The sequence below is a fragment of the Molothrus ater genome, chromosome 20 (assembly GCF_012460135.2).
Source record: "Molothrus ater isolate BHLD 08-10-18 breed brown headed cowbird chromosome 20, BPBGC_Mater_1.1, whole genome shotgun sequence".
Lineage (NCBI taxonomy): Eukaryota > Metazoa > Chordata > Aves > Passeriformes > Icteridae > Molothrus > Molothrus ater.
In genome coordinates this window covers 8,029,864-8,053,168 of record NC_050497.2, presented here as the reverse complement: position 1 = coordinate 8,053,168, position 23,305 = coordinate 8,029,864, and the positions used below count along the sequence as shown (strand labels likewise).

Here is a 23,305-nt window from a genome sequence, read left to right as displayed (position 1 = left end):
TGCCATGGCACCCGTCCTGCTTGTCCTTGGTGGGCCGTGGGGCGATGCTGCTGCTGTCTCTGTGTGTGTTTATCTGGTTTTTGTGCCTGTGCTGGTGATGTAACAGGCTTTTAAAATCAACCTTGAACTGCAGCACACACGGTGAAGTGCAGGCACTATTGGAATTCAATGGCAGCATTCCCATCGAGCCAGGGCTCTGTCTGCCTCATATGGAGGGATGGAGTGCATGGGTGGATGTGTGGCTTTATGCAGTTAAATATTATTGTTCCACAACATAAATAATAAGACTCCTTAATCCAATGAGTTCCTTATGGCTTCAGTTATTACAAAAGTAAATCATAAATTACCAGCAGAGGGAATGGAGTGCCCTGGAATTCCCTGCTTGCTGTTGGCTCCCAGCAGCTGCAGTTTAATAAAATTTTAACTCAGAAAGGGATCTTTTCAAGAATAGCATTTTTTGTGCCTCCTCTCTAAGAGTTCTCAAAATCTCTTTAATATTGGGGTTTAAAATTCCTGTTTCTCACACACAGATGTGCTTTTAATTGGAGAGAGATCTGTGTGGGGACTCTCACACGAGTGCTGGTGGGGATGGCAGTGCTGGCCTAGAAAGGAGAGTGGGTTTGGGGTGCTGCCCTTGGTTATTAGGTGCTGGAAGTGGGTTCCCAGCTTTATTGGTTATTTGGTGCTGGAAGTGGGTTCCCAGACTGGTTTCCTTGTTCCAGTCTGCTGGGTACAAGCTGTCCAGGTGGAAACTTCCCAAATTGTCCCTTGGTCAGAGGGGCTGTGATGCCCATCAGATAACTTGGGGGTTTATTTCCATTGATTTCCCTGTTCCGTCCCAGATCTCCAAATTTAACTTCCCCTGTTTTCCCATTCTCTGTAAAATCCTCTTTTTAACACTTATTTAGGACAATGAGCAGGGATTGTACAAATTCCTTCATGCAGGCCTGCCCTCCCAGTGCATGGAAACACAGCCTACGAAACAGTGTCAGAATCCACCCACAGCTGCAAAAACCCCAAAAACTCCCTGGAGAACCCCTCAGCCTTTTCTCTTTGGAGAAAAAGCTCAGGAGAAACTCTGAGTTGGTTCTAATAAGGTATTTTGAGGGCTGGTAAATGAGGGTTTTTTTTGAGGAATGTCACAGTGCTTCATTTCAACTTGAGTGGAGTAGTTTGGTGTCCCCAGGTTGAGGTTTTGAGTTCCTGTGCTGCAGAGGCCTTTAAAATATGAACATATTTGTGATGGAGGGGCTGATTTGGGGAGGAGAAGGAGCCAGGCTTTGTCCCTGCTGTCCCCATGATGCTCTGAAGAGTGAGCACCTTTATCCTGAGAGCTCTCCCAGCAGGGAGGAGCTGTGGGACAAAAACCAGGCCTGGACAGGGGCTGCAGGAACAAGCTGTGTGTGAAATCATGGGGCAGCCACGGGGTTCTGTGCGTTTAAAGGATGTTTAAGCCTTGGTGACCCCATTGTGCTTTCACCTTTGGGGTGGTGCAGGGATTAATCCCAGCTCCAGACAGATCCCCAGCCAGCAGATCAAGGCACATAATTGCCTGGAAACAGCTATTTAGTTAAAAAAACCCCGAACAATTGGTGATGGAAAGGGGAAGGGAAGCTAAAAGGCTATCAGGGGAGCTGGGAAGTTCTCAAATTCCCTATTTCCAGCCCTCTGGCCCCTCGGTTTGCTGTGCCCAGGGCCAGATGGCAGCTTGCAGCCAGCCTGGGCAGATGGCAGGGGCTGCTTGCATTGCAAGTGCTGCTGATCAATGCTGTGAGGAGCTGGAAAGGGACAATTGGCCTCTGCTGCCTGATTTATTCCAGCCTGCCCCATGCCAGGCCCTGGAGCAGCCATTTGGGGGGAGTTTGTCCATGAAATGAGCTGGGTTTTGCAGCAGCAGCAGCAGCAGGAGCAGTGTGTGGGTTCATCCTCTGTGTCCCCAGATCAGGGATTGTCAGTGACCCCTGTCCCAAGGATGCTCGTGCAGCCATTTGGGGGGAGTTTGTCCATGAAATGAGCTGGGTTTTGCAGCAGCAGCAGCAGCAGCAGCAGCAGCAGTGTGTGGGTTCATCCTCTGTGTCCCCAGATCAAGGATTGTCAGTGACCCTTGTCCTGAGGATGCTCCTGCAGATCCCTGGGGAGGGGAGCTGCTGCTTCCCACATGGCTGTGGCTGCTGGGAGATGGTGTCAGGAGGCAATTATCCACCTTACTGCCCTGCCAACTGCTTTTCCACCCCCCTTTATGGCTCTTTCAGCTGCTCCAAACCATCCTGGTGCCTCAGAGTTATATTTAACATTTCACCTAAATTTTCTTCGCTGCCACTTGAGCTCTCTCCAGTTATTTTGTCTCATTAAATTTATGGCAGTGATTAATCCTGGCCCTCTTTACAGCCCCAGAGCCTTCTTCATGATGAACTTCCTCCTCTGCAGTGGCACAATTAGGTAGATGACACAGGGCAGATTTTGGGTTCTTTGTTGGCTGCTTGAAGAATTCAGAGTCAGGCAGAAGTTCTGTGAATGGTTTAGTGTGAAACATTTAATTTGCATGACTTTCACCTTTGTTTTCTCTTCTGAAAATAATTTATTTTGAGGGGAGGAGTTGTAGCGTTGCATAAAGGACCAAAAAAGTGTTTTAGGCAGAGCAGGTCCCCTCCAAACCCTATCCCTGGAGAGCTTTGTCCCACAGGTTGATGTTGATGTCCCCTGCTCTTGTTTTGAGCTGCAGCTCACTGGGAATTTATCCCCAACAAATTTATTGGGATAATTGTGTATTCCCAACCTTTCCATCCTGGAGAAGAGGGGAAGGAGATCTGCTAGGCCACAGTTTCTCAAGTGATGCCTCATCCGAGCTCAGCTTCTTGCTGAAGTTTCTCCTTCTTCTTTCACTACTGTCGCCAGCATTGCCCCCCTCACATTTTCCAAAATAGTGCTGTGATCAGCAGAATTTCTCCAATGCATTAAAAGAAGTAACGAACACGGGAGCCAAGGTGAGATGATAAGTGAGCTGCCACTTTTCCCATTATTTTTATGTTGGACAAAGCAGGCACGACAGCCCCTCCAATAAATGGCTCTGTGGTGCAGGGCACTTGAGCCAGAGTGCCTGTAAATGTGTCTGTCCCTTGTGTGTCACTCCTGTTGATTTTTACATGTCCTGCTTGTGCCATTTCTAGGATCATATTGGTCACTTTTCTTAGGATCAGAGCCTAAAAAATTCCACTTGGAATGGGGAATGTAAGGCCCAAGCAGAATAGATGGGAAAAAGCTTCTGCTATTTCCAGATGAGTGTCTCCATCCAAGTCCAATCTGAGTAATTAAAACCCTGCGAGATCTTGAGTCCTCCAGCTGCATATCTTGCACTCCCTCACCCTGAAACCCAAACCTGCCAGATGTGCTGCAAATTTAGGGTTCCCTTTGTCCTCTCTGACAGAATGAGGGGTTTGGTTGGAGGAACTGTGTATTTATAGTGCAGAGTGAGGATGAGAAAGTGGGGATTGGGGTGGGCTGGAGCCTCACAGCTGCCTCAGAGACCCTGCAAATCTCCCAGCCTGGACCTGTGGTGGCTCTGAGATCTTCTGGCTCTTTACCCTGGTCATGGGACTGGAAATTGGGGGTTGTCCCTTGGTTGTCTTATTTTAGCTCCTTCTGTCCCCTGCTGCTCTTTCTTTTGCTGTTCCTGGTGGTTCTGGCTCTTTCCTCAGTGTGGTTTGGACGGAGTTTTGCTGTGCTGGGTTTGTCATGAGGGTTTGTCCTTGAATTCTTGAGGCTGGTACAAACTCATCAACTTCCCACAGCAGCTTTGATGGCTGGAGAGGCTCTTCAGTGGCCCTGAAATCCCTCAGGGCTTCCCCAGTGTCACTGCAGAGATGAGTGCAGGGTTCCTTCAGCGTGGTGGACCTGCTGCATGTCATTTCTTGGGGCACATTTGGTGATCACAGACTGTTTGTGCCCATAGTCCCTTCCAGCCCTAAACACGCTGTAATTTTATGGATTTGTCCTTCCCTTTCCCCCACTCCAAGGCAGCATCCTGGCACCAGTCCCTCAGTTCTGGGAGCTGCTCCTTGGCACGGCTGCTGCCTGGCTGGGTGGGTGTCAGTGCACAGCAGGCACTGCCAGTGAGGCAGAGCTCAGCCAAAAGCATTGTTTTAGCCTGAAATTGCCTTAGATATGAAAAGCTTTATTCATTATCAGCTTTTCTGGCTCGGCAAGACGCTGCCAGCCCAAAGCTGGTTGCATGCATCCTAATAACAGTAATTGCAAGTGCTGGTGTTCCCTCTGAAGGGCGGCTGAAATCCCTTTCCTAACCCCAGAGCTGTCAATGAATCTCCTAATCCAGGCAGTAGATCACAGGCTCTGATACCCACGGGTAACTCTCAGACTCTGCTGCTTTTATTGAAGGAGTAAATTGCTTTTCTTTGTGAGGAATGAGGTGATCTGGCTTTCCTTGCTCAAGTTGTTCCATCTGCCCGTGACACGCCTGGGATGCTGAATTTATTGCCTGAATTCAGTGTGTCCTGAGGTTTCCACTGGCTAAAATAATCCCAATCCCTGTTTTAAGGACAGGGAGGGTGTGTATTTTCAACTCTGACAGGCGCAGGGTGGGGACAGGTGAGGATCAATATGTGCCAAGCAGAGATGTCAACATCCATACGGCCCTGCAGGAGCTTGGCTGCTCCAGGAGAGGCTGATCCTCGTGCTTTACTGCTCTCCATAAAAGCTGCCAGCCTCTGGTGTTTCTCAGAGATGCACTGAGAATGTGTTTTAATAAATAACAGACTGCTGGACCATGGTGATGTTGTAATACTGCCACGGTTGTTGGGTTTGGGGAACTCTGCTGCATCCCCTCCAGAGCTCTGGAGCGGAGGTGCCTTTCTGGGTGTCCCCAGGATGTGGGAATAGTTCCTATTTTTTTCCCAAACCAGAAATTGGAGTAGAGAAGGGCTTGTTCTGCTGTGGAGCACCAGGAGAGGGATGGAGCAGCGAGGCTCAGCCCCTTCATTAGGGGAATGGAGCTGTGAGGGGTGGGGGCAGCATTTGTGTCCAAGGGCTGCTGGCACTTCTGAGGTCAAATCTGCTGGATTGTCCCTTGGGAGGTGTTTCTTTCCTGGTGGGAAAGGGCCTTGTGGCACCCACCCTTCTCCAGTCTCAGCCCATGATTGAGCAAAACCCATCTGGCACCTGGGGACATGGCTGAGGGGTGCTGGTGCTGGTTCTGGATTCAGGCTGAACCAGATGTTCTTGAAGGGTTCTCCCGACCCTGATGATTCTGTGAAAGCCCCCTCAGCGACACACCCCTGGTTGTGTTGATGCCTTAGGAGGAAATGATGCCTCAGGTTTAGCTTTTCTATTTTTCAGATTCTGTGCTGCTTTAGTGGGTGGGTCTGAGCTTCACATGAGGGGATGGTGAGCTCTGTGCACAGAGCAGGGAAACAAAACAATTCCTGCTCCAGCTGGGCACCAAGGACAAAGGATCCAAATCTCAGCCCCAAGAGCACAAACACCGTGGGCTGGAGAGAGAAAAACAAGGGTGGGACAGCAGGGGCTAAAGCTGGAATGGGACAATGAACTGCAAGATGCAGATGGAGCAGAACTGATGAAAGTGACAGACCCCGTGCCTGGTTGTGCATTTTGGGGCCATTTTGGTTCATCTTGGGTGCATTTTGTGCCCATTTTGGTTCATCTTGGGTGCATTTTGGGACCATTTTGGTTCATCTTGGGTGCAGCCCTGGCTGGGCTCTTGTGCTGCCCAAGGTGGATCCCTTGAGGAGATCCTTTGAATAAATCCCTGCTTTATTCTTTAACTCCATCCAGCCTCTGTTCTAGCTCAGCCTTCCCAAGGCATCATTCCCACACCCAGCTGGGCTCCTGCCCGTGCCATTAACCCAACCACACATTCCCAAAACCCCTCCAGCCATGGAAATGATGTATGGAGAGGCAGCCAGCAACCCGAGAGGTGTGGGCAGGGAGATTCATCAGGAGCTGGGAGTGACTGGCTCTGGAAGAGGAGCAGAGCTGAGAATATAAATATTGGTGCAGATAATAACAGTGATGCCTGGGAGGGGGGAAGATGGATCACCAGCTATTAGTGGGCATTATTGCAGCAGCTGCAATGCATCACCCGGGAAGAATGGGATGGATACATCATGCCAGTGTATTTATTTAAAATCCCCAAACTTTTATTGAATAAATCTGCTTGTATAAATAGAAAGGGCCGTATTTAAGCAGCCTGGTTTTGCAGGCAGCTGTGCTCTGCTGCTCCCTGATATGTAATAGAGAGATGTTGAGTGTCACACTTGGAGCACAGCTTTACACCTAAATTTATTTGTGTGTAATTAATGCCCCTGTTGAAAGGCACAGCTCGTAAAATATGCGAATGCTGTTTGATATTCCAGCATTTCACACTGTCCTGATCCTGTGGGATTGACTTCAGTGGGAGCTGTTAGCAGCCAGCACCTGTAGATCTAAGCACTGGAATTATTATTGTTAATTGGTATTTAATATGGGCTGAATTTTCAAAAGTATTCCAAGGCTGAGGAGCCCCTGGGAGGGGTGTGGAGGCTCAGATGATAATTAATTACTGAACAGTATCACCTTTAGCACAAACTGGGCTCTACAGCTCCGGGATGCCTTTGAAGCCTGGGACTGCAGGGGCAGCTCCAAAGTGGTGGGGCTGGTCCTCAAAATGTGATGTTTTGCTGCTTAATTTCTCCCTGCTGTAAATGTTGTTACTGGCCCATGCTCAGAGCAGAGTGCCTGATGAGATTGTTTTATGGTGGTCAGGAGAGCCTCCTACTCCTCTGGGGAATGCTGGATTAAAAATCACCCAGTTCCCCATCAGGACAGGGTTTGGGCTTTGTGGGAGTTGGTCATCACTCAGATAAAGGGGTGCAGAGTGTTTAAACCTGCATGGGATGCTCAGGGCTGGTCCTGGCGCTGCTGTGGGCCCTGCACGGCCCAGGGTTGGGTCATTAGAGCTGGGATGCTTCTCCTACTGCTCAGAGACATTGGTTGAGTGTTTAATATAATATCTGCTCCTGCTTGGAGTGGATCTGGGCTCCTACAGCACTTTGCACCCCTGGCTGGGAGACAGGGATGTTTTTTTGGCACAAAGAAACATTTCAATGAGGAAAAGCAAAATCAGATGAAGAACAAACACAGAGCCTTAAGCAAAATCCAAAAGACCAAAATCCAACCTTAGAGTGAATTCTCTGAGCATGATCTGATGTCACTGAGGCAAGAGCTGGTCCTGGTCCTGAAGAGGAGGAGGTTGTGGGCACCTTTGGGGCAGGTGGAGCTGGAGCTGGTGGCTCTGATGGCTCAGATGGTCCCTCTGGGCTCTTGGCTGGCAGATCCATCTCAGCTGGGCCCATTAGTGCTGAGCAAAAGGCTCTGCCGGGGCAGAGCTGGCAGCCCGTGGTGCTGTGGGCATCGTGGGCATGCCTGGCACAGGGCACAGAGCCTGGCACAGGGCACAGAGCCATTCTTGGCTGTGATCCCTGCTCGTGTCGAGCAGCGTTCTGCCTTTTCCAGCCTCCAGCCAGCGGAAAGAAACGCGCAGCAGGCGCTGATCCGGGAAAAACAGAGAGCAGGGCCTGAATTCCCACAGGATTTTCTTGCTGGGATTCTCCTCCCTCCTTGGTGCTGATGAAGTGCCAGTGGACATCCCCTGGGTGTCATCCCTGACTCCTTTTCCTTTCTCCTTGCAGCGAACACGACCTGGGGGAGGACATCTACGACTGCGTCCCCTGCGAGGATGAGGGCGATGATATCTACGAGGATATCATCAGAGTGGAGGTTCAGCAGCCCATGGTAACCACCCAGCTGTGTTCTCACAGCTCCACCTCGCTGGGAAGGGGAGGGAGAGGGGTTCCAGGAAGGAAAGAACTCCCTGCCACTGGCAGGGGATGCTGCAGGGAAGGGAATTGCTGAGTCGCTCCTCCAGACGGGGATGGCTCCAGCCCACAGGGGTTCTACGAGGAGTTTCCCAGCCCAGCCTGTCATCTGCAGGAGCTGGGGAGGAGGGAGGGAAAGGGAGACCTCTAATAAGCCCTAAAAGAGAAGCTAAAAATAGGATTTTGCTGCTGCTGAGGCTCTGTCGCCCCAGCCTTTGCGGGGAGGCTCCGCCTGCTCCGTCAGCCAGAGGTGCCACTGGTATTTTTAGTGCAGGGTGACAGATCTGTGTGTCAGGGATCCAGCAGCTGTCTGGGCCTGCTGCTCCTCCCTGGAGCAGGAAGATGTTTACAGTGGAGCTTTCTGGGGCAGCAGGGACCACTGTGGCATTGGGGACACCCCATTTGTCACCTCTAACAGGCCTGAGTGTGAGGCAAGGACAGCATCACGGATATCTCCAAGGGCTCTGGAGCAAATATCACGCTCCATGGATGAGCCAAGGAGGTGTTGGTGGCCCTTGCACCTCCCCAAGGTGCCCACAGCCACCTCCCTACCTATGTCCCAGAGTGTGACCTTCCAAATTTCCTCCCCTCCCTCCAATATCTGCCTCCCCCAGGCTTTGTTCAGCCACTAATTATTCTCCCCTTGTTCACCCCTCCCTGGAACAAAGCAGGATCAATGGACAAGTTCAGTGATCAATTCAATCCCTGGAGGGGCTGGAGCCTGGGAACGCAGGGCTGCATCCATGGATGTGCTCTGGCTCCACAGATAATCATAAACCCCTCATTCCATCCCTTCACACCTTGGCTGCAGCTGGAGGAGCTCCCTGCACACCAAAACCCCCTCTGGATCAGGGAGTTGGGCCCAAAATATTCCCCCTGATCCTGCCAAAGTGCTTGGATCTGAAGGCAGCACAGCTCCAGTGGTTTTTGCCACCGGTTGCAAAAGTTACTTGGCCCAAGAACTGCCCCAGGGAAAGGTTTTGGTAGGAATTTCCTGCATAAATGGGAAAAAAATGGGGGAAAGCTCCAGCAGCCAGGTAATATAGGATTAAGGTCAGTGGAATTGGCAATTTTTCACTGTCCCCTCCACATTATTTAATATTTTCTGCTGAGCAGCTGAGAGCTGTGACTCCCTCTCACTCCCCTGAGCAAAAGAGTCTATTTTAATATATCTGCCCCAAAAATTGAACGTTTTTGGGTAACATTTGTTGCCAACAGCGAGTGTGTGATGCTAATGGCTTCTTGTATTTCTGCATGCTTCAGATTAGATACATGCAGGTAAGATGAACTGATTAAAATCTGGGGTTTCGTGCAGCTGTGAGTTCTGAGGGGGTGGACAGAGGGGCTCTGTTCCTGTGCATGATCCACAAAACCCCAGCACTGAACTCCCTCCCAAATTCAGATTCTGCCCTGCCAAGTGCAGCAGCTCCCAACACGTGGGCCCAGCTTTACAGAGCAGAAGTGACTCCAGGAGTTGGGGCTTTGGGAGAAGCACATTTTATCAGATTTGACCTAAAATCAGGAGAATTGGCAACCCTGGCCAGGGATTTGTGTGAGTCTGATGTATTATTTGTGACCCACTTAGTATCTGTTGTGAGTTTCATCTTAAGCAATTAAAAAAAAAATTAAAAGAGAAAAAAATCAGCCTTTATCTCTTATTATTCTTCTTTAGCTGATAGCCTTTGGTGGTGTGGCTGTAATAAATGCAAAAAATGCAGTGTTTTCCATCTTTAAACATATTTGATAACACAGGCAGCGTTACTCCTTTTATTTTTTTGGATAAAAATAGTTCCCTTTAGCATAAACCAGTAGTGGTTCTCTCCTGATTTTCCAAACTTGTGCTTGGGTGCTGTAAGTGGAGCCCACCAGGATGCTGGGCCACCCTTAGGACCATCTGACCATGAATTATTTTTCCTTTCCCTAGAAAATGGGAATGACAGAAGATGACAAAAGAAATTGCTGTTTGCTAGAAATCCAAGAAACTGAGGCCAAATACTACAAAACCCTTGAAGATATAGAAAAGGTGAGAGCTGAGCCCTGCTTTCCCCAGCAGCCCTGGATCCCACATCAATTGTGCTGGGTTGGTTCTTGCTCCCAAAACTGGGAGATGTGAGGGGCAGGATGGAGGAAGATGGGAGAGGAGGGGGATCCACAAAACCCTGACATGCAGGAGGCAAAACCAGCACCTTTTTTTGTGATTGCTGCAGATTAGAACCAGGCTGAAAACCCTCCTGCTGTGTCCCCCCATCCTGGGGTGAGAATCTCCCACTCCTGGCTCAGCCAGGCCGGGTTTGCTGATAAGAGCTGTGTTTGCAGATATCTCTTATCACTCTGATTGCCACGGAATAATTCCTTTATTCTGAGTGCTGAAGCTGTGCTGGCTTGCCATTGAAGCTAATTGGATTAAAGGGAACGTTCTGCTGCCTAAATTCGTGGGGGTTTAATTGGTTTTGATGAATTATTGTGGCTCCTTTCTTTTAAAAACAAATGAAAGGGAACACCTCAGCAATGGATGGAGCCTGGAGGTGGTTCCTGCTCCCAGGAAAGCAGCAAGAAGGAAGAACAATAATGAAAATCAAGCTGCCATTTCTAATCACCCTGATGCTTTTGTTTCCTCCCCTTTTGCCATTCTTTCCCTCTGTCTGTCTGCTGAAAGTTCCCCCAAAGAAGCAGTGAGCAAAACTGGAAAAGAATGGAAGAACATTTCCCATTTTCCAGGAAAATGTCCCAATATATTTGTCATTTATGTTTCCAAGGAACCCTTGCTCCTTGGAAACAGCCACAGCCCTCTGGTTCAGGAGAAAGGAAGAGTTAAATGATTGCTTTCATATCAATTAAAGCTTGCAAAGGCTTTGCAGGTCCTGGTGGTGTCATGGGTGGAATTTCCTCTCCTGGGTTGTTGTATTTGGGGGTTTTTTCGCAGTCCCAGGTCACAACAGAACAGTGGATGTTGCTATTAATATGTATTTGTTCAGAAAGGCATTGCCCATGTAATCACATCACTGCTGCCTTCTCAAGGGCAGAATTCCAGGGAGATAAAGGGCTGGGGAGCTGCTTCAGTGCAGCCAAGGACTGCAGAGTGCATTTCACCCCCCCTGCTGCAGCTTTAGCAGGGGAAGGGGCTGTGGGCACCCATGGGTCAGGGTCTGGCACCTTCCCAGCCCTGGAGATGCTGTGGGAGCTCAGGGATGGTGCACTCATGGAATTCCTGCTCCCACTTCCATCCCTGCTCATCCTCTGCCTTTGCAAGTGCTTAAACTCATCAAAACCTGCCCAGGTGAACGCAGCTGGTGAAGCAGAAATTACAAATCCCTTGCACAGCCTCGTTCCCTGCTCTCCAGTACCTCAATCCCTTTTCCATTTCCCTCTTGCAGAACTACATGAACCCCCTGAGGCTGGTACTGACTCCCCAAGACATGGAAGCTATTTTTATCAATTTGGAGGTAACACCGTGGGCATTGTGCCTTAAATCTTTGTTCTTTTCACAGCAGCTCAGCCCTCTCCCTGCTTAGGAGGAGGTTTTCTGATTTCCTGTTAGATTTGTGCATTCACTTGGAGAGCTCCAGCCTTTCGTGTGCTGTGGAGCTTAAAGTGCTTTAGGAGACAATCTTTAACACTCAATTTTAGAGGTGGGGAATATATGAACTCTAGGAAGGAAAACAATTCTATCTAGTGGATGTTTCAGGGCTGGGGCTCTGGATTTTAGCTGGTTTGGGCACAGGGTCATGAAGGGATTTATTTCTACTGTGGTTTGCACAGGGTCTGGGTCAAAACCTCATCTCCTCCACTCCTTCCATCCCAAATCCTCCTCCCTCCCCACCCTGGGGCATTTCTCCCTGCTGGAATTACCCCCCTGTCCTCCAGGCCAGGCAGGGCTGCCTCCCACCAGAACAACTTCCTTTACAAACACCTAAAAGAGGGAAAACCCTGCCTGGTGGAGGAGGGAATGTGCATTTCTCTGGGCTCTGTTTGCCCACCTGCTTCGAATGTGTGTAAAGTGTTGGCTGTTGCTTGGTTTTAGGACCTCATTAAAGTGCACTTCAGTTTCCTGAGAGCCATCGATGTCTCGATGATGTCTGGAGGAAGCAGCCTGGCAAAAGTGTTCCTGGAGTTCAAAGAGAGGTAAAGGAATCCCAGGCTTCAGGCAGCTCCAGTTTGAACAGATTTGGGTTATTTCTGGAGATTTAAGCAGAGTTCTTGTTACTCTCTGCCTTTTCACTCTCTACTGCAGCCTGAAAGGAGGTTGGAGCCAGGTGGGGATCTGTCTTTTTTCTCAAGGAACAACAGGACAGGAGGAAATGGCCTCAAGTTCCACCAGGGGAGGTTTTGAATGGATATTAGTGAAAATTTCTTCACTGGGAGGGTTGTCAAGCACTGGAACAGGCTGCCCAGGGAGGTGGTGGGGTCTCAATCCCTGGGAGTGTCCAAAAATTGTGTGGCTGTGGTGCTTAGAGCCGTGGTTTAGTGGCAGTGCTGGGTTAGTGGTTGGACTCAGAGGTCTTTTTCCACCTTAATAATTCTGTGATTACAGAGCTGCCTTTCACAGCAGCCCAGGTTTGCATCCTGCACAGCAAACTGCTCTCAGGCAGCTGAACCATCACTGAGAGCTGACCATAAGCAGCAAAACCCAACCACAGCTTCAGGTCACCCAGGGCAGAGGCTGGGACATCTCCCCTGTAACCACCAGCATCCCTTGGATCCCTGCTCCTGCAAATCCCTGGATTTTCCTTGAGCTCAGCATCCCCTGGGAGACTGAATACCCAATGTGATTGTGGGGACAAAGATGATCTGGAATGGAGCAGAACCTCAGTGGCCTCGGGGGGTTTTGCGTGGTCTCTGCAAGGGCTGTGATGTGGTAGGGTGACTCCTGTGCAGGGGAGATCAGCCCTGCTCTGATCAAAGTGATTCCTCACCCTCAAAGAATCTCATCTTTGGCCCAGAGCTCATCCTGCACCTTCTGCACGATGAATAAATGTAAAAGTTTCTTTCACAAACAGAATCAATCCTGGCTTTTGGCAGCCGCAAGCAGGAGCACCCCAGCACGCAGAGATAAGGTTGATAAAAGCCTTTAATATCCTTAATACTAATCAAAGGGTGATTCATTGTGGAATGGTGCCAGGCTGTTATTTCACTGTGATTAAACCAGTGTCTAGACACAGAAATGCCATTCAGAAGTCAATAACTCCAGAAATACCATCTGCATTAATAACACACCGTGAGGTCACATCTTCCATCATTCTGGGGGCCTCTTGTTATAAAGGGCATTTTTTTTTTTTCTGGCTTAAATTACAAAAATATTCCAAAGAGGAATGCAAATAATTTCAAAATACTCATAAAACTCACTCAGGTGATTTTGATCTCCTGATTCCTGGCTCAGCCCCATGCATGCCAGTGCCATCCCTGGGGCTGAGCTGTGGGCACAGGGAGCAGGGAGGGGACACAGGAGGGGTTGTGCAGGTGACACTGCTGCCCAGAGAGGAGCACAAGGCTGGGTTTTGAGCCATTAAATCAATGTTTTCTTCTGTTAACATGCTGGTGGGAGCTGGCAGAATGCTTGGAGCTGGTGAGTTCATTGCAGATGGGTGAAGCAGCTGACCCTCTTCCTAAGGGAGCTTGCAGACAACTTCCTGCAGGACCTGAAAGCCTTGGAGAGATGTGAGGGAAGGAGAAAAAGCAGCTGTGAGGTGGTGATTGTGGATCTGAAGCTCTCTTCAGTCCATGGGGACTTTGGGGACATCAGAGCTGCGGGAAACTGCTGCTGAGGCAGGGGGGTTGCCTTGGAGAAGTCCCTAAAATCAGATTTTTGGGGATGAAGAGCTTGGAGCAAGCTGATGTAAACAGGCAGAGTCCTTTCCTCCATCAGGAAAGTCAGGAATAACACATTTTACAGCAAGGGAACTTCAGTGCAGGAGGAGGAGAAGGTGAACTCACTGGGGAGACAGCGTTGCCCCACCAAGAAGGGAACATGGACCTCCAGAGTCCCCACTGAATATGAGACCTTCCTCCACCAAATCTGTCCATGACAGACAACTCCTGCTGCCCTCCACATCCTTGGAGACATTCTGGCAAGATGATGCATTGCTCCTTGGCTTTGCAGGGGCCTTTTTTAAGGAAATAGTTTGTAAATCTCTTCCTCTGGAAGCCAGAGGTTTGAATTTATGCTCCTGAAGCCTTTTTGAAGCTCTCCCAATGCTGGCAAGGTAGATATTATTGTTCCTGTGCAGAAGTTGTCAGGGGGAAAAGGTGGAAGAATAATCTTTAGTGGCTGTGGCTCTGCTGGGGCTGTGGCTCCATAAATCTCTTTATTCACTTCCCTGCAGGGTGTGAATGTCCCATGTTTATGGAGCAACTGGGTCAGTGGTTCCCAGGTCATCTCCATCGAGAGATGAGGCCCCCAGATAATGGATGAGGTGCAGTTTGTGATGGAAGATGTGTCTTAGCAGCAGCAGCACAGTTAACAGCCAGAAAGGGGGAGAAAACCCAAACCTGTCAGGCAGGATTAATGAGGGAAAGGGGGGAATCCATGGCAAAACTGCTCTTTTTTGTCAGTGTTCAAATTTATAGCCCAGGGTGTCCATGCAGAGCTCCACTGTGTTTCCAAAGGCTGTGACAACATTCTTTTCCCAATTACCCAGGCTCTTGATCTCTAGGTCCCCGTGGCTCTTTCAAGAAGATGTGATTCTAAAATGAACCATCATAGTATCACTGAAATGTTTGGGTCGGAAGGGACCTTAAAATTCATCCCATTTCACCCCCTGCCATGGGCAGGGACACCTTCCACCATCCCAGGCCCCACCCAGCCTGGCCTTGGATAATTCCAGGGTCAGCCACAAACTCTCTGGGCAACTTCTGACAGTTCCTCACCACCCTCACAAGGAAGAGTTTCATCCCACTATCTCATCTACCCCTCCAAAACCAGGCTCCTCTGCTCTGGCCACCCAGCCCCTTCTGTTCATCATGAGTTGCATCACCTCCCTGGGCTCTGGAAACTTCCAAATGTTCAAACATTGAAAATCTAAATGTCAAAAAGACACACAATAAAAGAGTGTTTATCCTTTGCTAAGCAGTGAAAAGGGGGAATGGCTGTTTGCCTCGGCCTTTTGCTGTACACACATTTCTATATCTTTTATAACAGCTTATAACTGCCAGCATTTCCAGTTAAACCTGTGATTTTCCTCCCTCCAGGCTGCTGATTTATGGCAAGTACTGCAGCCACATGGAATATGCCCAGAACACCCTGAACCACCTCCTTGCCAACCGGGAGGACGTGAGGCAGAAGGTGGAGGTGAGCAGGGGGCTGAGGGCTGTCCCCAGCCCCTGTCACAGCTTTGGGAAGGAGCTGCTGGAGCTGAGCCTGGTGCTTGGGGAATGTCTGATTGACCAGGAGAGAAGAAGGGTGTCAGAGTGTGTTTGTGCTGCCACAGAGGGAGCAAAGCTGGGGGTTGTGCTGTCCTGACCCCCTCGTTTTTCCCTTATCTCCTCCCCAGACCCTCACTCTGTCCTTCCTCCCCAAGTTTATCCAAGTTAAAACAAACCAGTGATTTTATTTGAGTGAGACTGGCTGGGATAAGTTCTTAGAGTTGTGCAAAGAACAACTGAGCATCCCCAAAGCAGGAGCCACGTGGTTTTCCAAAGCCACCAGCAGCACTGGGGACCCTCAGAGGCAAACCCAAATCCCCAGGCAAACACCAGAATTCCTGCCCTGGCCCCTTTAGTGCAAACAGGGGCTGACCAGACATGAAGGGAATCAAAGGAGCCCCAGAAGGGCTGCACTGTTTGAGCTGCTCTTTTACCCGGCTCTGATTCCTGCTTTGCTCTTGATGCTAATCAGAATTTGCCAGGCTGTCTGTCCATGTTACCTCACCTTCTGCAAATGTGCTTTGATTCCCTGTGTGAACCCAATCCAGGGGTAAAACTGCAGTTAGGAATTGTGTAAACTGTGCTCTCTGTGTCTCACACCAAGGCTGGAGCATCCAGTTGCTCCCTGCTTTTGCTGTGTCTCCCTCCCTCGTGGCAGCTCTGTCTCTGTCAGGTCACAGGGAGGGGCTGAAAATGGGTCCGGGCAAAGGCAATGGTGGCAAAACTTCCTGCAACCACAATTAGCTCATCTTAATGAGTTAATGCTCATCAGTGACTCCAGAGGCACAGGCTGCATGCTCAGTGCCAGCCCCTCACAGATCAGCTTGGCCCAGTGAGGAGGTGGCTGAGGCAGATGGGTTTCATTTGACATTTCCCCAGGTCTGGGAGCATTCATGCAGTGCCCTAATGAGCAGCATCTCATTAGGCTGGAGTGGCTCATTTGCATGGCAGTGGCTGGAATTGAGGGTCCAGCCCCTGGGATTAATCCCTGCATGACCTCTGTGGTGGGAGCCCAGCCCTGGCTGGGTGGCTGCAAGGACCACAGGTCTGTGAGCATCAGAACTGAGTTTACAGGAGCCAAACAAACATTCTCAAGAATTCAGAGACTTATTTTAGTCCCTGAAAACATTATTTTAGGTGGGAAGCTGTTGTTTTCTCACTGCTGATTTACTGATCTCCTTCCTAGGAATGCACACTAAAGGTCCAGGATGGGAAATTCAAATTGCAAGATCTGCTGGTGGTTCCAATGCAAAGAGTTTTGAAGTATCACCTCCTGTTAAAAGTAAGTTTTTCAGCACTGGCACTTCTCAGTCTGCAACATCTGTAGCATCTTTCACCTCTGTCAATGGAGGGTGAATCATTGCCAAATGCAGAGCAAGGGTTGGGATCTTTATACCCCTTCAAATCAAATAATTACTAGAGCTACTTAACAGGACATAATATTTGTGCTGTCTCCTAAAGTACAGTGTCCCAGGGTAATTCTGCACTTGCTAGCCACGAGAGGCACTTAATGAATATAAAATAAGCTTGCATATAATCTGATTATCTGTGAAATTCCTCCAGTCAGCTCCATGTAACAGATCTGTCAAGCACCAGCCCTTGGTGTGTTCCCTGTCCTGCAGCCACAGCTGCCTGCTTGGGCATCCCTGCATCCCTGGCACCTCCCTGGCATTCCTGCTGTCACCCAGGCATCCCTGGCACCTCCCTGGCATCCCTCCAGTCACCCTTGGAATGCCTGCAGCCACCCAGGCATCCCTGTCACCTCCCTGGCATCCCTCCAGTCACCCTTGGAATGCCTGCAGCCACCCAGGCATCCCTGTCACCACCCTGACAACACTCAGGCAAACCCTGTCTGGTGCAAGCAGGGTCTGGGCACCTTTCCTAGCACATCCAAACTCTTTCTTTTTATTAATTTATATTTACTTTTATTATTTAATTGTTATTAATTTATATTTATCTTTTACTATTTAATTTTTATTATTTTTATTATTATTTATTATTTATTTCATTTTTATTATTTTCATATCTTTATATATTATTGTATATTTAATATATTTTTATTTTTATTTTTATTTTTATTTTTATTTTTATATTATTTATATTATTTTATATTATATTTTATATATTATGATATATTTTATATATTTAATACTATTTTTATTATTTTTATTTTATTATTTTTATTATTTTTATTATTTATTATTTTTTATTATTTATTTTTATTATTTTATTTTTATTTCAGGAGCTGCTCAGCCATTCCTCAGACAGGCCAGAGAAGCAGCAGCTGAAGGAGGCTCTGGAGGCAATGCAGGTACAGGGGGGTGAGAGTGGGGAGGGGGCTGTGCTGGCTTTGGGCTGCAGCAGAGCTCAGCATCCCTCTGCTCTGTGGAACAAAAATTTGGATGGAAAATCCATCCAGGAACAGCTCAAGGGAAGGCAAGGTCTGCTCCTTCTGGCCACACCTGTGTGCCTTGGTTGTCACTTGGTGTGGTGGCCGAATCAGCAAGTCAGGGAGCGTGGCAGCCATGGGAGCCTTCCCTGGGTGCTGTTAGCCAGGTGCTGGGTGGGAATCCTTTAATCCACCTTTTTTTAAATTTAATTTTATTTTATTTTATTTTATTTTATTTTGTTAAACACCTGTTGTGTTTTCAACATTTGATGACTTTTGGCATCAGCACTTTGCTTTGCTTCAAGTTGGGTTTTTTTTTTTTTCAGCTTTTAGCTGGAGCCCCCAAAATCTTAGAAAAACCATCAGCAACAAAAAAAAAAAATCAGATTGTAGAATGATCCAAAGGTTTTCTGGCTGGGTTATGTCTCCCCACACACACATTCACAGCAGATCCACTGTCAGCAGGAGCTGCTTGCAGGATGCTCTGGGGAGCACCTCAGGGTTCATCCCTGGGCTCGTGGTCACTTTGTTTTCCACCTCTGGGCTGCAGCTTTTGTAACAGGGCTGCATTTCCCGGCCCTTACATAAGCTGGGTGACCTTTCCAGCCATTCTGCTGCCAGCCCAGGGATGCAGAGCTGCTCTGGGGCTCTCTGTGGAGCTGTGGTGCTTTCAAGGACGTGGCATTCCCAGCCTGCTGCTGTGGCCTCAGATGAACGCTGGGCCTGCTGACAGCAGCTCAGCCCCACTCCTGGCCTCATCACCCAGCACCACTGCTGAAAAATAAATGTGTGTTTGCTCTGGCTCTGCTGCACGCTCAGCATTTGCTGCAGGAGGATGTTGATAACCATCAGGGAGGTTTCTCTCTCCTCCTCCCCATCACCAGGAGAGTGTGGGAGCAGTTCCGACCGCGCGGGGCTCGGGGGGTTTGGGAGCCATTCAGTTTGGTTTTAATTGATCTGTAAACCAAGGCTTAACTTCCAAATGATGTCTTTCATCACAAGTCCAGCCTTTCTGTCTGCTGTGCTGGCAGGCAGCAGACGTTGCTGCTGTCTGGGGTGGATGCAGTGACATTCCCAAAGGGATTCAGCTCCCTTTTATTTTGCTGGAATAGTTGGTTCTGCAAGGCGAGGGCAGAATTTGCACCAAAAAAAATCATTTGTAGTGGGGTTTTTTGGTGCAGGTACGAACCCTCTGCCTTGAGAATGCTGGACTGAGTTCCCAGTGGTGGTGAGGGAGAGGCAGCTCCCAGTGAAATTCCAGAACCAACGTTTGCAGGTTGTTATTTCAAGTCCTGGTTGATGCTGGGGTTGTGTTTCCCTGGGATTGTGTTTCCCTGCTTCAGAATCCTTTTGGTTGTGTCATTTCTCATCACCATCCCTGCCAGCCCTTGGCCTGGTGATGTTACAAGTATTGTCACGTAGATCTGTGATTATGGGATGTGATTAACCCTCCTTGTGTTGGGGAGCTGAGCCAGGTCTGACCCGGGGGGGATGTCTTAAAAAATCCCCTGCTCAGATTTAATCCAAGTTGACAAGAGCTGTTGTTGAGGTCAAGGAGGGAGCAGATAAGAAGCAAACAGGCACAGCAAATCCACTCTGAAAGGTGCAAGAAGTTGTTCCAGTGGAAGGGATGGTTCCTTCTCTTTGATGGATGAAAATTTGGGGTTTGGGGCCGCTGTGCTGCCATGGGATTCGTGCATTGCCATGGATTCGTGCATTGCCATCTTCTGGGAAATGGAAAACATTGCAGCACCTGCCTGGCTCTGTCCCAGGCTGCAGTGGGGTCCTGCTCAGGCTCCTGAGGGATTCAGGGAGCCAGGCTCATGTTTGTTCTCCTGGGTAAAGTAAAAATCACTATTCACCCTTTTTTTCTTTTAAGGACTTGGCCATGTACATCAATGAAGTCAAGAGGGACAAAGAGACTTTGAAGAAAATAAGTGAATTTCAGAGCTCTATAGAAAACCTGGTAAAGTTGGAAAACCTCTTGAACCCAGTTTAATTTTATTATTATTAATTAATTAATTGATTATTATTAATTAATTGATTATTATTATTATGTATTCGGGGTTTTTTGGGCAATTACTACTTATTCTGATGTGCTGAAAGATCCCCATGTGTTCAGACTCTCTCAAGATTTGCTGATGGCCCAGAGGTGGATGCTCCATCACAAAACTGCTTTGGCTGGGATGGAGAGTGGTTTCTCTTGCTGGTGTTACACTAAAAATGTTTCTTCAGCTTTTTCTCACATTATCAGTGTAGGGAGGACACAGAAGTTCCTCAAAATGCCTATCTGGTTTTATTTAAAAAGAGGTTTTCTTTTGGTTTTAAGAGGACAGAGGTTAACTGAAAGGGGAGGGGAAGGGCTCATGTAAAGAGGCACCGAATCCCCAAAAATTTCAATCAGGTATTTTAATGAGAACTCATCCTCCAAACTGCAGAGGTGTCAAACACTCAGCCCTGTTGCTGTGCCTCAGCAGACCTGGAGGGGTGCTGGGTTTGGGGGCTTTAAGCCTTGACTTCATTTGGAAACTATGAACTTTTAATTGATGGCTGTTTAACAGAGGCAAAATCCTTAATTATTGTGGAAACCCCTGAAAAATAGCTTATTGCAGGTGGGGAAGGGTTTGCAAAAAATGCTTTGGCTGCTGAGCCTTGCCCTGGGTGCCAGTGCTGGAGCTCTGGGGGTTCCTGGGGTCCTGTCCCCGTGCTCATGGCCAGGCTCCCCTTGGAGCATCCTCGCTCCCCTGGCTGGGGGTGCTGCTGCTCCCAGGGGCTTTGGCAGGGCTGGGGGGTGAATCCAGCCAGCCCTGGGTTCCCACCTGCCCAGGGCAGCGTTCCAGGCTCTGAGCCCTGCTTTGCTCCTGCAGCAAGTGAAGCTGGAGGAGTTTGGGAGGCCGAAGATCGACGGGGAGCTCAAGGTGCGCTCCATAGTGAACCACACCAAGCAGGACAGGTGAGTGAGTGGCCCCTGTCCCCAGTGTCCCCAAATTCAATGTGTCCTCATCTAATGATTCCCCCTGAGCTCATTTAATTACTGCCTGGAATTTTGCTGCCATAAGCCAGCATCCATGTGAAATCACAGCAGGACACAAACACTGAACACTGAGCCGGGGAGCTCCTCAGAACTTTACAAATCTTTCCCCCTGGATTTTCTAATGATGTGTTTGACTGGCTTGCTTGTTTATTTGCTTGTTTTGGGCAGGTATTTATTTTTATTTGATAAAGTGGTGATCGTCTGCAAGAGGAAAGGATACAATTATGAGCTGAAGGAAATTATTGAGCTGCTCTTCCACAAGATGACTGATGACCCCATGAATAACAAGGACATTAAGAAGGTAGGTGGACTAAGGATTAGCTCTGGAGACCATTTTGGAGCTGTTTCAGGGTAGTATGTTCCCATTAGCCTTTTAAAATAGGAAAAAAAGCTGGAAAATAAATGCTCAACTTTCAAGGCAGCCTTAAATAGCATTGGGAAATGTTTATTAATGTGGGGCTGGGCTGGATCCTTGACCTGTGTCCTGGCAGAACAGTCCTGAGGAGGCTGGGGTGGTTGGAGTTAGGAGGGAGGAAGCTGCTCTCTGCTTTCTGGCCCAGTGTCAGAGAGCAAACATCAGATGGGCAGGAGAGGAGGGCAGGGAGGAGGGAGGGAAGGTCCAGGATGTTCTTTCTCCCACAAGCTGCAGGGTGGAGGAGCCTGGAAAGGCAGCTTTGCACACCAGGCTGCCAGAATTGGCACTCAGAGCGCTGAAGGAACATCATTTCCCTGTGCTTTGATGCTCACTCTGCAGCCATGGAGGAAAAACCTCCCAGCTCTTGCTTTAAGTGAGCCCCTTTAGCTGAATCCACTCCCATGGCATGGGGAGAGCAGATGGGGTAAGGGACACTGGGGGTGAGAACAGCCAAGAGCTGCTGAGGGAATGCTGCTGGCTTTGTGTTTTAACGAAATCTCTCTCCACTTTGCTCTCCTATGCTTCCTAGTCCCATGGAAAAATGGTAAGCAGAGCACCCCTGTGGCTGTGGTGTGTTTGCGTGCAGCGTGCTGACGAGACAGGCTGAGCATATGTGCACTGGGCAGCTCACATGCTCCTCCTGGGCTGTCACTTGCTGTCAGCCCTAGACAGAATGGCTGGGGAGGATGCAGTGGAGCAGAAGAATCTGTGTTCTCTCATCTGCCACCATGAAATCCTGCCTGCTCCAAGTGCACAGCGCCCAGGCGCTGCAGGCATCATTAACTGGGGATGTGTTAGAGAAACAGGGAGCTCTGCATCCTCCTCCCGCTGTCCCTGGCCATGGCTCAGCTCAGGGGGCAGGGACAGGCACTCAGAGCAGTCCCTGAGCTGTGTGAGTGGAGGTGTGGTGTGTTCTGCTGGGAGATCAGCTCTTTTTCCCCTTGCAGTGGTCCTACGGCTTCTACCTGATCCACCTGCAGGGCAAACAGGGCTTCCAGTTCTTCTGCAAGACTGAGGAGATGAAGAGGAAGTGGATGGAGCAGTTTGAAATGGCCATGTGAGCATGAGTGGCTGCTCTAGCCCTGGGTGCAGTTGCCAGGCATGGGGGGAAAGTGGTTTGGGCCATCAGGGCACTGCAGAGCAGCTCTGGCTGGGGAAGCCCATGGGGGCTGGATGGAGCTTGGAACTGTTCTTTGAGCATCCCCACCGAGGCATCTCTGACATTGAGATGGGATAGTGGCAAGGAATCCTTCCCAATTCCTTCTTTCCCTCCCCCAGAGGGTGGGCAGGCCCTGGCACAGGTGCCCAGAGGAGCTGTGGGTGCCCCTGGATCCCTGGAAGTGCCCAAGGCCAGGCTGGATGGGGTTGGAGCACCCTGGGAGGTGTGGAATGGGATGGGATGATTTTAAATGTCCAACCCTAAGCTTTCTGTGGTTCTCTGGAAGGGCAGCTCACCCTGGTCCTGGCCATGGGGAAGCACCAGGGTGCAGCAGGAACAGGGTGGGGAGGGAGGGAGGTGCTGCAGGACCTGGTCCTGAGCACAGCAGGGCCTGGGCTGATGCTTAACTCAGGCCAAACCCACGACTCCCGTCCCAGGGGAAGGTAATGGGCAAAATCCTCTCTCCACAACCGAGCCCTGATCTCCTCCCACGCTGGATTTGGTGTCTGTGTGGTGTCCAGGCTGTCACTGAAATGCCACAGCCCCCTGGGGACAGGCTGATAACCCCCAGCTCCTTTCCCTCAGGTCCAACATCAAGCCAGAGAAAGCCAATGCAAACCACCACAACTTCCAGATGTACACATTTGAAAAGACAACCAACTGCAAAGCCTGCAGGATGTTCCTGAGGTGAGCAGCAACCTTCCTGCTGTTCTGCAGTAAAACACAGAAAGAAAAATCTCAAAGCTGAGGCTGGATTAGGATTTTCTGACTTTTTTTTTTTTTTTTTTTGTGGCACAGAGGAACCTTCTACCAGGGCTATCTTTGCCCCAAATGTGGAGCAGGTGCTCACAAGGAGTGCTTGGAGATTATTCCTCCCTGCAAGATGGGTGAGTAATTTGATGAGCAGCTCATTGCTGCCCGTGAATGATCTGAGAAATTCACTTTATCAAACAATGATGTTTGTTAATGCATAAAAAAATACAAGTATGCTCCCACCCCACCTGCCAGGGCTGTATTTCACGTTGGTTGAGTGTTTAAAATACAAACAAAGCAGCCAAAATTC

General features: G+C 49.2%; 1 protein-coding gene across 10 annotated transcripts in view; it reads left to right on the top strand.

Annotated features, from left to right (window-relative positions):
- VAV2 (vav guanine nucleotide exchange factor 2) overlaps positions 1 to 23,305 on the top strand; it is a 120,274-nt gene that overhangs the window by 85,362 nt on the left and 11,607 nt on the right. For 5 of the 10 annotated variants that reach the window (XM_036393774.2, XM_036393779.2, XM_036393780.2 and 2 more), the window contains exons 5-19: positions 7,701 to 7,803; positions 9,150 to 9,164; positions 9,811 to 9,909; positions 11,261 to 11,329; positions 11,908 to 12,008; positions 15,072 to 15,171; positions 16,432 to 16,527; positions 17,488 to 17,556; positions 19,514 to 19,600; positions 20,502 to 20,587; positions 20,837 to 20,969; positions 21,613 to 21,627; positions 22,031 to 22,140; positions 22,828 to 22,929; positions 23,041 to 23,129. In XM_036393774.2, the coding sequence (XP_036249667.1) occupies positions 7,701 to 7,803; positions 9,150 to 9,164; positions 9,811 to 9,909; positions 11,261 to 11,329; positions 11,908 to 12,008; positions 15,072 to 15,171; positions 16,432 to 16,527; positions 17,488 to 17,556; positions 19,514 to 19,600; positions 20,502 to 20,587; positions 20,837 to 20,969; positions 21,613 to 21,627; positions 22,031 to 22,140; positions 22,828 to 22,929; positions 23,041 to 23,129 (1,274 nt within the window). The remainder of the gene's footprint in view (positions 1 to 7,700; positions 7,804 to 9,149; positions 9,165 to 9,810; positions 9,910 to 11,260; positions 11,330 to 11,907; positions 12,009 to 15,071; positions 15,172 to 16,431; positions 16,528 to 17,487; positions 17,557 to 19,513; positions 19,601 to 20,501; positions 20,588 to 20,836; positions 20,970 to 21,612; positions 21,628 to 22,030; positions 22,141 to 22,827; positions 22,930 to 23,040; positions 23,130 to 23,305) is intronic. The other 5 variants (XM_036393777.1, XM_036393781.2, XM_036393784.2 and 2 more) reach the window with 3 other exon arrangements.